Source organism: Panthera uncia, assembly GCF_023721935.1.
Source record: "Panthera uncia isolate 11264 chromosome A1 unlocalized genomic scaffold, Puncia_PCG_1.0 HiC_scaffold_17, whole genome shotgun sequence".
NCBI classification, from domain to species: Eukaryota; Metazoa; Chordata; class Mammalia; order Carnivora; family Felidae; genus Panthera; species Panthera uncia.
In genome coordinates, this window is record NW_026057577.1 from 30,812,341 (window position 1) to 30,828,392 (window position 16,052).

A 16,052-nucleotide genomic window follows, 5' to 3' on the forward strand; every position below is an offset into this window, starting at 1 on the left:
AATCAAATAGATTTTATACTTTATAAGTCAGATTGTCACTCACGAGGCTACAGAAGTTGACTGTACAAATTCGTTCTCTGACCTTGTAAAGGACAAAGGAATGATTTAGTTTTCAGACTTCAAAGAATTTATTATTTTCAGACTTAGCCAATTTCTTTGGGTAGAAAGCACTTATGCACAAACCATGGCTAACACACATCTATGGTTGTAAAAAGGATTTATCAATACAATTATGCCATCTGTAACAGCAACAAAATAGCATAGGAATCAAGAGGATGTGAGTTCTGATAAATAAAGACAAAAGAAAAATAACTGCTTACAGATTTAAAGTCAATTATTTAGGTACTATATGGACAGATGCCACAAAACCCACCTGATGGGGATTTTCACTAAACCCCCAAAGAAGACCAGACTAACAGAAGCAACAATAAATTACAAGGGTCATACATATTTTAAAGTCCTTAGTCAAGTATAATATTAAAAGATTACAAAAAAAAAAAAAAGAATACAGTCATTCTCTGACCTTTTTCTCCCTTCTGTTAACTCTATTTTTAAATCTGCCCACAAGCATGTAATCTTCTTGAGAGTATTACATAAAATCAATCTTGCAGCCATTTATTCCAATTATAAGTATTTTGTAATTCAAATACAGTGATCATAGGGAACTACTATTATTTTAATTTCTCAATTACAAATATTTAATGTTATAAATAACACTTCATAAAAGTACTGCAGCTCTGCTTCAATTAAATCTGATAAGGATCACTTTACCTGTGCAACAGAGTTCTGCAAGCCATTCTGAACCCATGGCATCTCCCAACAAAAACATCAGGTAAAGAGACTTCAAACACCATAAAGGATGGTGATGGGCTTATAAAAACTGCTGAGCAATTATCAGAGCTGCAGTCTAAACGGAAGCAGGCTGCAACATGAGGTCACGACTGACAAGGAGAGACCTAATCAAGAGTCCACAAATTTCTTCCCAAGTCTGTGCAATTTTGCAGGACAGAGGGAAAAGGGGACAAAATTTTGAATCCGAGTAGCACTCCTGTAGAAATATTTAAGCCTACTCCAACATAAAGCAGAAAAACCAATCTGTTTGCATTAGTCATACTACCCTATCTGGAGATATGTTATGACTAATATGAAATTGATAAAACAGTACACAAAAAGTACAATACTACTACTGTTCATTTATTACCCATATTCATAAAACCATTAGTGGTTAATTTTTCAAATCTAAAATTATGATAATTTCTATACTCCAAAACTATAATTTTAAAAACAATCATCTCAAAAAGTAAATATATATTAAAACAGAAGAAAAATCATACATCCCTTTCAAGCCAAAAGCAAAAGCCTTTCTTCACTCTTCCTATTAACTTGGGAATACCCTATAACTATGATAAGAATAAAGTGAAAGATTCTTTACAACTAGAAAGTCAGTAAGTAATAATAACTACAAGTCTTTAAAACATTAAATGCATCATTTATAGGGCAAGGGGAGGGAAAAGAAAGAGAACTTGTCAATATCTATTGTGCTCTGGTACTTTAAAACAATTTTTACTTTAATAGAACTTTCTTATGACCCAAAGCATAAATTCTACTTTTCCCTGCCCAACAATTCTGACACTTCCACAACGTACATTTTTCCTGAGCTGAAATCAAGTGTCAGACAATTAACCAACTGAGCCACTCTGGCACCCCACATTTTCCTCCTCTTTAGTGGAACCTAGCTAGTGAAAACGTAATGGACTGCCCAACAAATATTTTGCAAATTACTGGATTCAATGGATGAAAGAAGGGAAATGTTATGAACCACCTGTAGTCAGTCAGCTGAGGGCCCATTTCCTCAACAATAAGGCATCCACAGAATGAAGTTGTAGAGACTAATCTCAAAACCCTAAACTCAGAGCTCTTCCTCAAACACTACACCTTTTATCCTGCACTACACCCAAAAAGAACAAACCATGAGAAACCAATGAACTCACAAAAATAAAGCCGTAGCATCAACAGCCCATAAAAAGATACTGAAATTTTCATTTCTGAATTCCAAGGTTTACGAAGGCAAAGCACAATTATAAATGAACTTTATAAGAATGTAAGAATGCCAATTAACTTTTTTTTGAGAGAGAGAGAAAGAGAGTGAGAAAGAGCAAGTGCAAGTAGGGGAGGGGTAGAGGGGAGGAGAGAGAGAATTTCAAGCAAGCTCCACACCCAGAGCACAGTTTGATGTGGGATACGATCTCACAACTGTGAGATTATGACCTGAGCCTAAAACAATAGTCGGAGACTAAACCAATTGAGCCACCCAGACGCCCCTGCCAATTAACCTTTTGATGTATAGTTCTGCAAACATGAGTATACATTAAAATTTACCTAGGGGCACCAGGGTGGCTTAATCAGTTAAGCATCCAACTTCAGCTCAGGTCATGATCTTACGGTTTGTGGGTTCAAGCCCAGTGTAGGGCTCCGCATTGACAGCTGGGAGGCTTGAGCCTGCTTCAGATTCTTTGTCTCCCCCCTGTCTCTCTGCCCCTCCCTGATTTGTGCTCTCTCACTCTCAAAAATAAATAAATAAGTGTTTTTTAAAAATAAAAATAAAAAAATGGGACACCTGGGTGGCTCAGTCAGTTGAGTGTATGACTTCGGCTCAGGTCATGATCTCGCGGTTCGTGGGTACGAGCCCCGCATCAGGCTCTGTGCTGACAGCTCAGAGCCTAGAGCCGGCTTCAGATTCTGTGTCTCCCTCTCTCTCTCTGCCCCTTCCTTGCTCATGTTCTCTCTCTCAAAAATAAATAAGCATTAAAAAAAATTTTTTTAATAAAAAAAATAAAATTTACCTAAACCTGAAGCCTAGGTAAAATATATGAGGCACAAATTAAAAAAAAAAAAAAGTTAAAAACTTGTTCAGAACTCTCCTACCTCTGTAAATTTTTTCAAGGTAGATTCCCCTAAAATTTGTACATTTAAACAACAAAGGTAAATAACAGATAAGTATGTGCAGAGAGAGCAATAATTCTTTATCTACAGATACAGTCACTTTGGAAAGGATCTTGAGATTTTCATGGACCTCATGGATAAGATGAAGCCTCAGAAGCAACCTGGTTTTTACATATCCTAAGCTACCTATACCTAACTCCCAGCATTTTTTCCACTCTGAAGTCAGTTCAAATCATCACAAAATAGGACTAATAGCAAATGATATACAGAAATAACGGATGCATAAACAGACTGATCAATACAACTCCTACACAAATATTTAAACCACTGGTTCTCAAAGGGTGGTCTGTGAACAAAAAGACCAAAACTATTTTCATAACATTTGCCTTTTTCCACTGTGGTGACATTTGCATAAGGAAGCAAAATCAATGGTAGAAAAAAATGCTTGGGGTCTTAGCACAAATCCAGGCAAGTGGTACCAAACCATACCATGGCCATTGCATTCTTTACCACCCCTCACTTGTGATTTTTTAAAAAGGAGACCAATCCTTGATGAAGCAGCAGAAAAATTATTAATTTTATCTCAGCTCTGAGTATACTTCATTTTAGTACTTGGTATGACAAAAATGGGAAGTACACATAAAACACTTCTGAGGCATAGCGTAGTACAATGTTTGTCTTGTTTGAGTTGACAGCTGAACTTTTATCATGGAACACCATTTTCATTGGAAAGATCAGCTGACAAATTATGGTTATTCCAACCTGAATATCTGGCAGACATTTTCTCAAAAATGAGCAAGACTGCAACTTTAAGAAAAACGAGTGACAATACTGTTAAAATCTGAGTTTTCAAGCAAACATTTGAATTTTGGAAAACCCCTATCTTCATAAATTCAATAATGTCCCAGTACTTAAAGATGTTTTTGATACAATCAGTGGTGATATTAAAGAGTGTGAATTCGGGGTGCCTGAGTGGTTCAATCAGTTGAGCATCCGACTCTTGAATTCAGCTCAGGTCACGATCCCAGAGTCATGGGATCAAGCCCTGCATTGGGGCCCCACTCTGAGCATGGAGCCTGCTTAAGATTCTCTCTTGGGGTGCCTGGGTGGCTCAGTCAGTTGAGCATCAGACTCTGGCTCAGGTCACGATCTCACGGTTTGTGAATCTGAGCCCAGCATCAGGTTCACTGACAACAAAGAGCTTGCTTCAGATCCTCTGTCCTCCCCTATCTGCCCCTCCCCCAGTTATGCTGACTCTCTTAAAAATATACATTAAAAAAAAAATTCTTTCTCCCTCTGTCCTTTTCCCCTACTCGTGTGCATGCTCTTGCTCTAAGAATTAAAAAAATTCATTACATTAACATTTAATGGGTTTATTGCTACTTTAAAAAATATACGGGGCGCCTGGGTGGCGCAGTCGGTTAAGCGTCCGACTTCAGCCAGGTCACGATCTCGCGGTCCGTGAGTTCAAGCCCCGCGTCAGGCTCTGGGCTGATGGCTCGGAGCCTGGAGCCTGTTTCCGATTCTGTGTCTCCCTCTCTCTCTGCCCCTCCCCCGTTCATGCTCTGTCTCTCTCTGTCCCAAAAATAAATAAAAAACGTTGAAAAAAAATATATATAAATTTCAGTTTTGAGGCACCTGGGTGGCCTAATCAGTTAAGGGTCTGACTAAATTTCAGTTCAGATCATGATTTCACGGTTCATGAGATCGAGCCCTGTGTCGGGTTCTGCACTAAAAGTGCAGAACCTGCTTGGGATTCTCTTTCTCCATCTTTCTCTGCCCCTCCTCTGTTCTGTCTCTCTCTCAGAATAAATACATAAACAATAAAAAAAAAAAAATTCTCAATTTTAATTCCCAATAATGTAAATACCAATAGCCATAACCCCAGAAACAAAAGTTCTTTGGGTTCTAAATAAATCTAAAGTGTAAAAAAAACTGAAAACTGCTGACTGAGAACTAATAAAGGAGGTGGAATTTATCAATAGAAAAACATAACAGCTGTGTTACATAAAAACAGCTGTAGTACAGCTGCAAATACAAGCATCTTCCAAACTGCAACCCAACAAAGCCACACTTCCAGTGGCTTAAATTTGCTGTTTTAATTTGTAACATGGTAAATGCCTACAGGTATAATCCACATTAACGAAGGTCTTGTAGTCATCAATAATTTTTAAGAATTTAACATGTGAAAACAAAAAATTTGATAACTGCTTTTTTAAACCATCATTAAATGTTTATTTACCTGGGTGGCTCACCTGGTTAACCAACCGACTTGGGCTCAGGTCATGAGCTTATAGCCTGTGAATTTAAACCCCATGGGGGGCTCTGTGCTGACAGCTGAGAGCCTAAAACCTGCTTCAGACTCTGTGCCTCCCTCTCTCTCTGCCCTCCCCTGCTTGCGCTCTGTCTCCCTCTCAAAAATAAATAAATAAACATTGGGGCGACTAGGTGGCTCAGTTGGTTAAGCGGCCGACTTCAGCTCAGGTCATAAATCTCACGGTTTGTGAGTTCAAGCCCCACGTCGGACTCTGTGCTGAGAGCTCAGAGCCTGGAACCTACTTCAGATTCTGTGTCTCCCTCTCTCTGTCCCTCCCTTACTCATGCTCTGTCTTCGTCTCTGCCTCTCCCTCAAAAATAAATAAACTTTTTATTTAAATAAACATTAAATAATTTTTTTAAATGTTTATTTCCCTTAGGTTTCTAACATATTTTCCCACAGCTACTTCTGAAGAGAAAAAGAGTAGCTACCTAATACTGCAGTAAATGTTTATGAACTACCTCACAGAAAAATTCAACAAGATGGCACGTTAAGTTACCAAAAGTTCAATCTCCAGTTTCATGAAGTACAGTATCCACTAATTCCCTAAAACAAATTTATTAATGCTCCCTATATTCTAGGGCTGTGTACTCTAGGGATATCTCTCCCCTCTTTTTCTTTCATCCATGGTGGATAACCAAAGAATGTATTTTTTATCTTCATGCAATCATTCACCCAAAACTACAAAAAAAGGCTAATATGCAAATATTAGCTGAAATTTTGATCATCACTAAATCTCAAAGATGACTCTGGTAGAGACACCTATCTTGCTGTCTGACAGCCCTATCCCTTTCTTTTGGTAAATAGCCGCATTCTTCTGTGGCAAACTAGTTCCTCTTCCTATCCAATGGTATTGGTAGATACATAAATTACAATGACCAGTTCTACCCTGGCCAGGTGATTGGACAGTGGATGCAATTTAGGCCACACCCTCTCCCCTGCTACTCCAGAGGAATTTGACCTTGAGTATAATGACAGATAGAAAGACAACTGAAATTCTCAAATAGCCACATGCTAGAGATTCTTCCATAACCCTGCCACTAAATTCTCCACGGTTTCCAAATGTTATCTCTGCTTTTCCTTCTGACTCTGAGACCTATCTGGCATTCTGCTAATAAACTGTCTTTTTTCTTTCCTTTAACAAGGTCCACTTCTGTGACTTGCCTTTAAGGAATCCTGACCACCTACCTACCAGTCTATCTGAAAATTACCTGGGTGGAAGAAAGGAGGACTGTTTACAAAACTGGAAAGATGATCAAAAAGAAGAAACTAGTAGTGCTATGTATTTGAATATTAACTTTGCTAATAATTAAATAAATAGACTTAACAAATTTACATCACTAAATCAGTGCTATCCCCAAGAAATTTCTGCAACGACAGACATGTTCTGTAACTGTACTGTCCAATACAGTGGCCACTCACATGGCCATCGAGCACTTGAACTCTGGCTAATACAACTGTGAAAGTGATTTTTTAACTTCATTTAATTTTTACTGGTTCAAGTTTAAAATTTAAATAGCCACATGTAGCTAGTGGTCACTGTATTAGAAAGCATAACTCTAACTTAAAATAAAGAACATCCATTTATTTTATTTTTTTTAATGTTTATTTATTTTGGGGGGGGGGGGGGGGAGGGGGGGGGGGGAACAGAGGATCTGAAGCAGTCTCTACAGTGAGAGCGGAAAGCCCGATGTGGAGCTTGACCTCACAAACCACAAGATCATGACAGGACCTGAAGTCGGACACTTAAGCGACTGAGCCACCCAGGTGCCCCAAGAACTCCCATCTGTCTCCTGTCTTTAGGTCCTGGAGAAAATACTGCTAATGGCAATATAAATCAGGCTGTATATTTTAAGCACTCTGGAAATACTTATAAAAGCCAAAGAAAAGTTCACTAGTTGAGCCAAATAAATGTATGCAAATAGTTCAGAAGAAGGAAGAAGGGGCCTAAGAACCTAAAAAGTTGATCAGTAGCAATTTAATACAGACAATCTAGCTAAAATAATTCAAAATTTCCAGAAAAAAGGACAGTAAATATATAATTGAGATATAGGTAAATAGTTTGGCATACTGTTTATAAATATCTTAATATAATTAGAGTTAAGAGCCCTAACCCCAAATAAATTAAAAGGGCTTATAAACATAGAATAGCACAAACAATGTTAAATCAAGGGCAAAAGAGTGAACAAGTTAATATACCATAATTGCAATCATGTTTGAAGAAATTATACATAATATACAAGGACCTAGAAGCTCACAAAGAAATTTAAGAGTTGTATTTGACAGTATGTATCTTAAATCACTTTATAATTTTTCTAAATGACAATGGATAGTTTATCCCTTTGGTATTAGGTAGTTTAAATGACATTTTGCCTTCTAATGCTTTTAAATCATTTCCTCTGCTTTTTAACTATCATTTTATTGAACACAGATTTAATGAAAAATATCTAGTGATCAAAAAAAAAAAAAAAAGACAACAACAAATTCTAGTGATCTCAATATATTGCTGTTCCCCTAATTAGAAAAGGGGGTTAGTAAGGGTTAGTAAACCATGGAACTTTACAGAGAACTGCACAGAATTGAGCAATACCTAAAGCTGCAGAGTTCTTGAATTCTCTAAAGCTTTCTAAACAGTGTGACCAGTGGCCCAAGCTATGCATTAAGACAGTGACTGTATCCTACCACATCTACCAAGTTTACATAGTATGCCATGTAAACAGTATCACTTTATACCTGAAATAAGACTGGAAAGCACTATCATAATGCATCACAGAGTTCTCTCTTTACAGCCTACTTGTAGCCTAGAACTTGGAAATACAAGTCAATTCAACCACTTCCAAAGGTTCTGAAAATTTACCCAACCCAACTAACACACTAATACAAAAACAAACTTTAAGAAGAAATGTAAAAGTTCTATTTCGAAAGAAAAGTGTAAATGCTAATACTTGAAATTTCCTTATCAAGTTTGCTTAAAATTTTCTTGTTGCTCTTTTCCATACGTAAACCAATCTTTTACATATTGTTACAATTTGTGTGATTTACTGCTTCAGTGAATCTACACCTAGAATAAAACTCTTAAAAGCTAAGGTTCTTTCAACTGAAATAATACCTTGTTGATGCTGTAACACTATTTGGTTCCAGGATGTTTTCAGTCATCCTTAACTGTACCACCTCTGCCATATCACTTGATTTTTCTGCACCCTCTTCTGGAAGTTCTTCTATATGTTCCAGCTTTTCATCTTCCTCTTCTTCCTCAGAAAGCTCATTAACCTACATTAACAAGACAAAATTGACAATTAAAATTTAATGAAACTTTTAACTGACATTATATAAGATATACTACTCTAAGAAAACTTAAGACACAGACAACTCATTTTTTACTTCATTTCCTAGGACCAATTTTTCCAAAGGAATAAGTAATTGCCACCTTTTCCATATTTGAAGAAAACTTCAAACCAAATGTAACATTTTAAAACACAAAGTAATGATTGCGTTAGCATATCACTAGGAATATGAGTAAGACCACACACCATGGAAAGCCTGCACACTGTAGTTAGTTAACATTAAGAAAGCTTCATTTCCTAACCAATCAGTTTTATAAACTGAATAGTTACAAAGATTTCTAACTGACCTCTCCAATTTCCAGGTACATTTAACAAGTGATGTTAACACAGAGTAAATGTTGGAAAAGGGCAGAGTAATTTTGCCTTAAGGTGTTAAACATGTTTTAGAAACTGTCACTAACTTCTAAACGATTCAGATAGAATTTTTCAAGAGGAGATTGGACCTTACAAAAGGGAACTCACTAATTTGGTCATTAAGCACAACTCAAAGGTTATAATTCTGTTTCTGGCAGGGGCTATAAAATGTCTTCCATTATCAAACTGGCTACCTAAGTAAACAATCACGCTAATAAAAGACCGTGAATAATATTAGAGAAGGAAAACCAACAAAATATTCTTTTCTTTAAATGTTCATTTATTTATTTAATTAGTTATTTATTTTGAGAGAGAGAGACAGAGACAGGGAGGGAGGGAGGGAGAGAGGGAGAGAGAGAGAGAGAGAGAGAGAGAGAGAGAGAGAGAGAGAATGCATGCATGCAAGAGCAGGGTGGGTGCACAAGAAAAGGAGGGAATCCCAAGCAGGCTCTGCACTGTGATCAAGGAGTCCCATGTGGAGCTTGATCCCACGAATCGTGAAATCGTGACCTGAGCCGAAATCAAGAGTCAGAAGCTTTAACCAACTGAGCCATGCAGGCTCCCCCACAACAAAATATTTTCAAATGAGGGACACCTGCTTGGGATTCTCCCTCTCCCTCTCTTTCTGCTCCTTCCCAGCTCACGTGCGCCCTCACCCACTCTCTCTCCCAAAATAAGTAAACAAACTTCAAGAAGTATTTTTTTTCCCATATAAGAAATAAATTTTAAAGCTATCTCAAAGAAGACATTAGCCATAAACTGCTTTAACACCTTTTATAATTTAATACTAGTCATTAAAAACACTTGAGCAGTAAAAGTATACCTTTATCCATTCCAGCCAAATACACTTGGAAACACCTGGGATAAATTTACCACTACGTGTAACAGTGGTGTTCTTCCCAGGCAAACATAGTTGATAAAATATCTTCAGAAAGCAGACTTTAACCAGAAGAAAGGCAATTTTCCTGTGATATTCTACAACACTCCTAATCAACCAGTGCAGACTGCCCGCTTTCAAGCATAATACAATAAGTACTCAAAAGCCAGCTTTGAAGGCAGAAAAATGTATGTTCACATCCCTACTGTGCCCTTAACTATCTCTCAACTTACTAAATTCTCTAGGCCTATGAACAAAATGAAGATGCTATATATACTACCTCCCTCATAAGGCTAGTTGAAAGGATTAAATACTATACGCTAAACTCTCCTACAGTGTCTATACATAAAAAGCAGTAAATAATAGCTATCATTATAACCGGAACTGTTATTTCTATAGAGCACAGAGCCTTATTTCTACATGTAATATCACTTTTTATTAGAAAGAAAGACCGTATGTGCCATCCAAACCACCTAAAGCAGGAGCTCTCAAACATTAGTGTATTAAGGTCACTGGTCAGCTAGGTCTCTAAAAATTCATTATTAACAATACTTAATGACTGCAATTTGTGAACTACTGACTTTATAAATAAAGCATATACAGCAGATTCTGCTGAAATTGTTGTGCCTGTAAATGCCAGCCCTCATCTATTTCCAATCAAGTAGAAGAGTGGTGAAAAAAACTAAAAATCAGGAAGTAACTGATTATGAACTGAGGTAAGATTTATACACAAAGGTGAAAATTTCACGATAGAGGAGTTTTTAAACTGAATCAAATGGAGAAGTATCCTCATTTTCCACGTATGTATTTAATACATTAATGAAATTGAAGAGCATACTTAATATCTTCCTGGTAACTGAAGAAAAAAATATTAAACAGCAAGAAAATACTGTTTTCAGAAGTATTAAATGGGAATTACTGTGGTTGATCAATATAGGCTTGGCCACCACAGTAGAGTATGGAAAAAAAAAATTTAAGATGACTATTTAAACTGAAAACATTTAGGGGCGCCTGGGTGGCGCAGTCGGTTAAGCGTCCGACTTCAGCCAGGTCACGATCTCGCGGTCCGTGAGTTCGAGCCCCGCGTCAGGCTCTGGGCTGATGGCTCGGAGCCTGGAGCCTGTTTCCGATTCTGTGTCTCCCTCTCTCTCTGCCCCTCCCCCGTTCATGCTCTGTCTCTCTCTGTCCCAAAAATAAATAAAAAACGTTGAAAAAAAAAATTTAAAAAAAAAAAAAAAAAACTGAAAACATTTATTCAGTCCACAATTTTTGGTACAGAGGTATTGCTATTTTAATATGTTACAGTATATGTTTTTAAAAATAAGTTTGTGCCTACAGTCAATAGCTCTTGGGAACTACAAATACCTTACCACTCATTTATATTGAATATATTATATTCAATTCAATAAGCTTTGTGTAAACTAAGTGACACTGTTCAGTAGTTTCAACAATAATCATCCAATAAGATATGACACGAACAGTAACCTAATGGGATTTTCTTTTGCCCCCTCCCATCTCCCAGGCCTCCCAATGTAACTTCCTACAGTAATAACTGACTAACTTGGTTTGGGTAATAAGCATTAAAAACTTAAAAATGTCCCCTGTCATCCCACACTTCAAAAGTTCTTGATCCTCTCCTTGTCACCTCAACATTCTGCTTATTAATGTGTCTATCTATTCCTAAGTTATTAAGAACCTGTCCTATATACGCAGCTGCCTCAACTCCACTTAATGGAAAACGACTTACTCCACTTAATGGAAACCCCTCATCCATACTTACATCTCTTCTTTCTTTGACTGCTGTAATTCCCTTCTCTAGGGCCTCGTGAAATGCCTGCTCTCCAGACTCCAGCTTGTGGAGAACGCTGCTACCTGCCTTCTCAAATGTATAAAGAAACATAATTATCACCTACATCTTCAAACCACTCTACTGAATTTGCATTCACGTAGGGATCCCATACAAAGAACCTGTCCACCGACTCTGGGTCATTTCTCAAACACTCCCTAGTCATCATGTCAGTCATCTCTCTCATACTATTAATAGAAATATCTACCATCTTGAAAAGGTTCTGACAGCCAAATACTTGCATTAAATGGGATGAAACTCCAAAGGAAAAGAGCACTAGTTAACTTTGCTTCTTTCAAATATCAAAATCAGAAGAAAAATAATCAAAGCACTGCAAGGATAGGCCAAGTATGCCCACATCTTTAAATATGGGGATAAGAAATTAGCACATTTAAGTTAGGTCAACTTAAAAATATAACCAAAATAGGGGTGCCTGGGTGGCTCACTCAGGCGTCCAACTTCAGTTCAGGTCATGATCTCACAGCTCACAGGTTCGAGCCCCATGTTGGGTTCTGTGCTGATAGCTCAGAGCCTAGAGCCTGCTTCAGATTCTGTGTCTCCCTCTCTCTCTACCCCTCCCCCCTTCACGTTGTCTCTTTCTCTCAAAAATAAACTTTAAAAATATACATACAACCAAATTGTGCTAAGTTGGAAGAAATTTTACTTTCACTCAATACATTATCAATTCAGCCTCACAAGTCAAACTGAAGTTACCAAATCTGCTTTAAAGAAAATAAATTTTCAGGTATCTGTCCTACTATTGTAACCTGTTTATAATATAGAAATATCATAGAAATAGTTAAGAAAACAAATTCTGGTAATCAGTAATATGAAACAAAATAATTAAATATACATCACTCTCTCTTAGGACTCACAGCACTAATCCATTATTGATCATATTCTATTCAATATGCTAACATCTTCTTTTCTATCCATGGGCAAACCTACAGAATTCACCATTATGTGCTGGTGTTAACTAACTACCATTCTATCTAATGTAAAGCACAACATATTTTAAGTCAATTCTGCTAGTGCTTAAAGAAATATATGCATTTGGGTGCCTAGGTGGCTCAGCTGGTTGAGCATCCAACTACAGCGCAGGTCATGATCTCACAGTTCATGGGTTCAAGCGCCACATCAGACTCTGCTGACACAGCTCAAAGCCTGGAGCCTACTTCAGATTCTGTGTCTCCCTCTCCCTCTGCCCCTCCCCTGCTCACACTCTGTCTGTCTTTCTCAAAAATTAATACACATTAAAAAATTTTTTTTAAATACAAGTGAATTACATGGAGAGTTATTTCAGTGTACATAAAGAAGACAGAGGATAGCAGAAATATCAGAGAATTACACCACGACATAAAACAGCCAAGATATACCCTGAAGACTTTAGAGCTGTCTAGATATAAATACTAGGACAAACTGGCATCATCAGTTTCTTAGAATTCAAATCTTCTCAAGAAATGTAAAAGATGAGTAACACAAACATATTCATATTATTTCACTTTGAGCAGCCATTAATTTTATCTAAATAAATTACTAAAACATTATTAATTTTTTTAATTTTTTTTAATGTTTATTTTTGAGAGAGAGAGACAGAACGCCAGCGGGCGAAGAGCAGAGAGAGACACAGAATCCGAGGCAGGCTCCAAGCTCTGTGCTGTCGGCACAGAGCCTGACATGGGGCTTGAACCCACGAACTTTGAAATCATGACCTGAGCTGAACTTGGATGCTTAACCCACTGAACCACCCAGGTACCCCAAATTTCTTTAAAGATTTTATTATTAAATTAAAATTATTTTAATTATTTTAATTATTATTTAATTAAAATTAAATTATTAAAGATTTTATCATTTTTGGGGTGCCTAGGCGACTCGGTCAGTTAAGCATACAACTCTCAATCTCAGCTCAGGTCATGATCTCCCGGTTCATGGAATCGAGCCCCACATTGGGCTCTGCGCTGACAGCATGGAGCCTACTTGGGAGAGTCTCTCTCCCTCTTTCTCTGCCTCTTCCCCACTCTCTCATGTGCATGCATATGTGTACATACACTCTCTCTCAAAATAAACTCTAAAAAACAAAAAAACTAAAATTAAATCAAGATTTTATCTTTTTTAAGTAATCTCTACACCCAACATAGGGCTCAAACTTACAACCTTGAAATCAACAGTCATACACTCTACCTACTGAGCCAGCCAGGCACCACTAAACTAAAACAATTTAAGGAAAAGAAAAGTGGCACACAGAGTTCCCAAAAATGGGATTTCTTACAGGCATCAAAGACATTACAGATTTGGTGCACCTGGGTGGCTAAGTCGGTTGAGTGTCTGACTCTAGATTTTGGCTCAGGTCATGATCCCAGGGTTGTGGGATTCTCTCTCTCTCCCCCTCTCTGTTCCTCTCCCCTGCTTGCACTCTCTCTCTAAAATTAAAAACAGGGGCGCCTGGGTGGCTCAGTCGGTTGAGCGCCGACTTCGGCTCAGGTCACGATCTCGCGGTCCGTGAGTTCGAGCCCCGCATCGGGCCCCTGTGCTGACAGCTCAGAGCCCGGAGCCTGTTTCAGATTCTGTGTCTCCCTCTCTCTGACCCTCCCCCATTCATGCTCTGTCTTTCTCTGTCTCAAAAATAAATAAACGTTAAAAAGAAAAAATTAAAAAAAAAAAAAAAGAAAAAAAATGAATAAATAAAATTAAATTAAAAACAAACAAACAAACAAACAAAACTGGGGCACCTGAGTGGCTCAGTCATTTAAGTGTCCAACTTCAGCTAAGGTCATGGTCTTACGGTTCACGAGTTCGAGCCCCACATCAGGCTCTGTGCCGACAGCTCAGAGCCTGGAGCCTGCTTCAGATTCTGTGTCTCCCTCTCTTTCTGCCCCTCCCTCTCTCACTCTCTCTCTCTCAAAAATAAATAGACATTAAAAAATCAAAAAATAATGAAATAAGACATTAAAGTTTTAAGGCATAGCTCTCTCCTTGTCCTCTTCTCTTGTCATTTTCTTTAAAGCCAAGAATAATTTTGAAGAGATGTGTCAGTTCTTTATTCTAACCAAAATTTTAAATTAGCAACAGCATATAATAGTTGGGAAGTTCAAAAAATATGCCAAAAGTTCCAAGGATCACTATTCTGGCTACAAATTCTACCCACTTGACTTACTTCACAATGGTATACATATGCAGTTTTCATCCCCAGTTTACACATTAAAAACTGTAATTTGGCTTGTTACTGTTTCCTTAAAGTACATGATACTTGAAAAGAAACAGGAGAGAGTGAGAGAGGAAGGAAGGAAAAGGGATATAGAAAGAGGGAAGGAAAATCAAAGGTATAAATGCTTATGTGAAGAAAACATTAAAAAATAAGGAAGATCTCAACTCCAAATATTAAAAAATCTTGTTCATAAAAGTACACAACAGTAATGAAACCCTTTATAAAAAAAAAAAAAAAAAAGATAGGCTATGTGGGAAAACTCCTAATTCACATTATCAGAACCAAGGTCAGTAAGAATTCATAAAAATCTGTATGATAAACTACCTTTCAAAAGATGCTATTTCATAATCTAATAGCAAATTAAAAGAAGCCACCCAATGTGCATCAATAAATAGTGACCATATAATTAATCATCAGAACCTGGATATATGTAAGAGTGAAAAGGCGAGCTACTAATAATTACACGAGAAGCAGATATAAACCAGGACTCTTCTAAGAAAATGGGTGTACTATCACCTTTTCAAGTGGAGATCAGTACTATACATCAAATAAATTATAATGGTGCATCCATACAATAGGGAACTTTGCAGACATAAAAACACAAGAGTACTGTCTCTATATTCCAATAAGAAAAGAGTTCCAAGATAAACTGTTAACAGATTAAAAAAAAGCAGGGGGTGCCCAGGTGGCTCAGTCAGTTAAGTGTCTGACTTCGGCTCAAGTCATGATCTCATGGTCCATGGGTTTGAGCCCCATGTAGGGCTCTGTGCTGAAGGCTCAGAGTCTGGAGCCTGCTTCGGATTCTGAGTCTCCCTCTCTCTCCTTCCCCACTCTCACACTCTCACACTCCCTTTCCCTCCCTCCCTCTCCCTCCCTCCCTCCCTCTCTCTCTCTCTCCCCCCCTCTCAAAAATAAACATTAAAAAAAAAAAACTTTAAATAAAAACAACAACCACAAAATGATGGTGCAGAACTGTGTGTGGTATGCTACCTTCCTCTTAAAAAACTGTGAGGAGGGACATCTGGGTGGCTCAGTCTATTAAGCTTCGGACTTCAGCTCAGATCATCATCTCACAGTCTGGGAGTTCAAGTCCTGTGTCACACTCTGTGCTGACAGCTCAGGGCCTAGAACCTACTTTGGATTCTGTGCCTCCCTCTATCTCTGCC

The 16,052-nt window shown here is 37.7% G+C and overlaps 1 protein-coding gene across 11 annotated transcripts in view; it reads right to left on the reverse strand.

Moving 5' to 3' along the window:
* The window catches only part of FAM13B (family with sequence similarity 13 member B), an 89,805-nt gene that overhangs the window by 43,807 nt on the left and 29,946 nt on the right, over nt 1-16,052 (reverse strand). For 7 of the 11 annotated variants that reach the window (XM_049649238.1, XM_049649247.1, XM_049649244.1 and 4 more), the window contains exons 7-8: nt 11,616-11,711; nt 8,370-8,530 (exon numbers count right to left, since the gene is read on the reverse strand). In XM_049649238.1, the coding sequence (XP_049505195.1) occupies nt 8,370-8,530; nt 11,616-11,711 (257 nt within the window). The remainder of the gene's footprint in view (nt 1-8,369; nt 8,531-11,615; nt 11,712-16,052) is intronic. The other 4 variants (XM_049649248.1, XM_049649245.1, XM_049649243.1 and 1 more) reach the window with 1 other exon arrangement.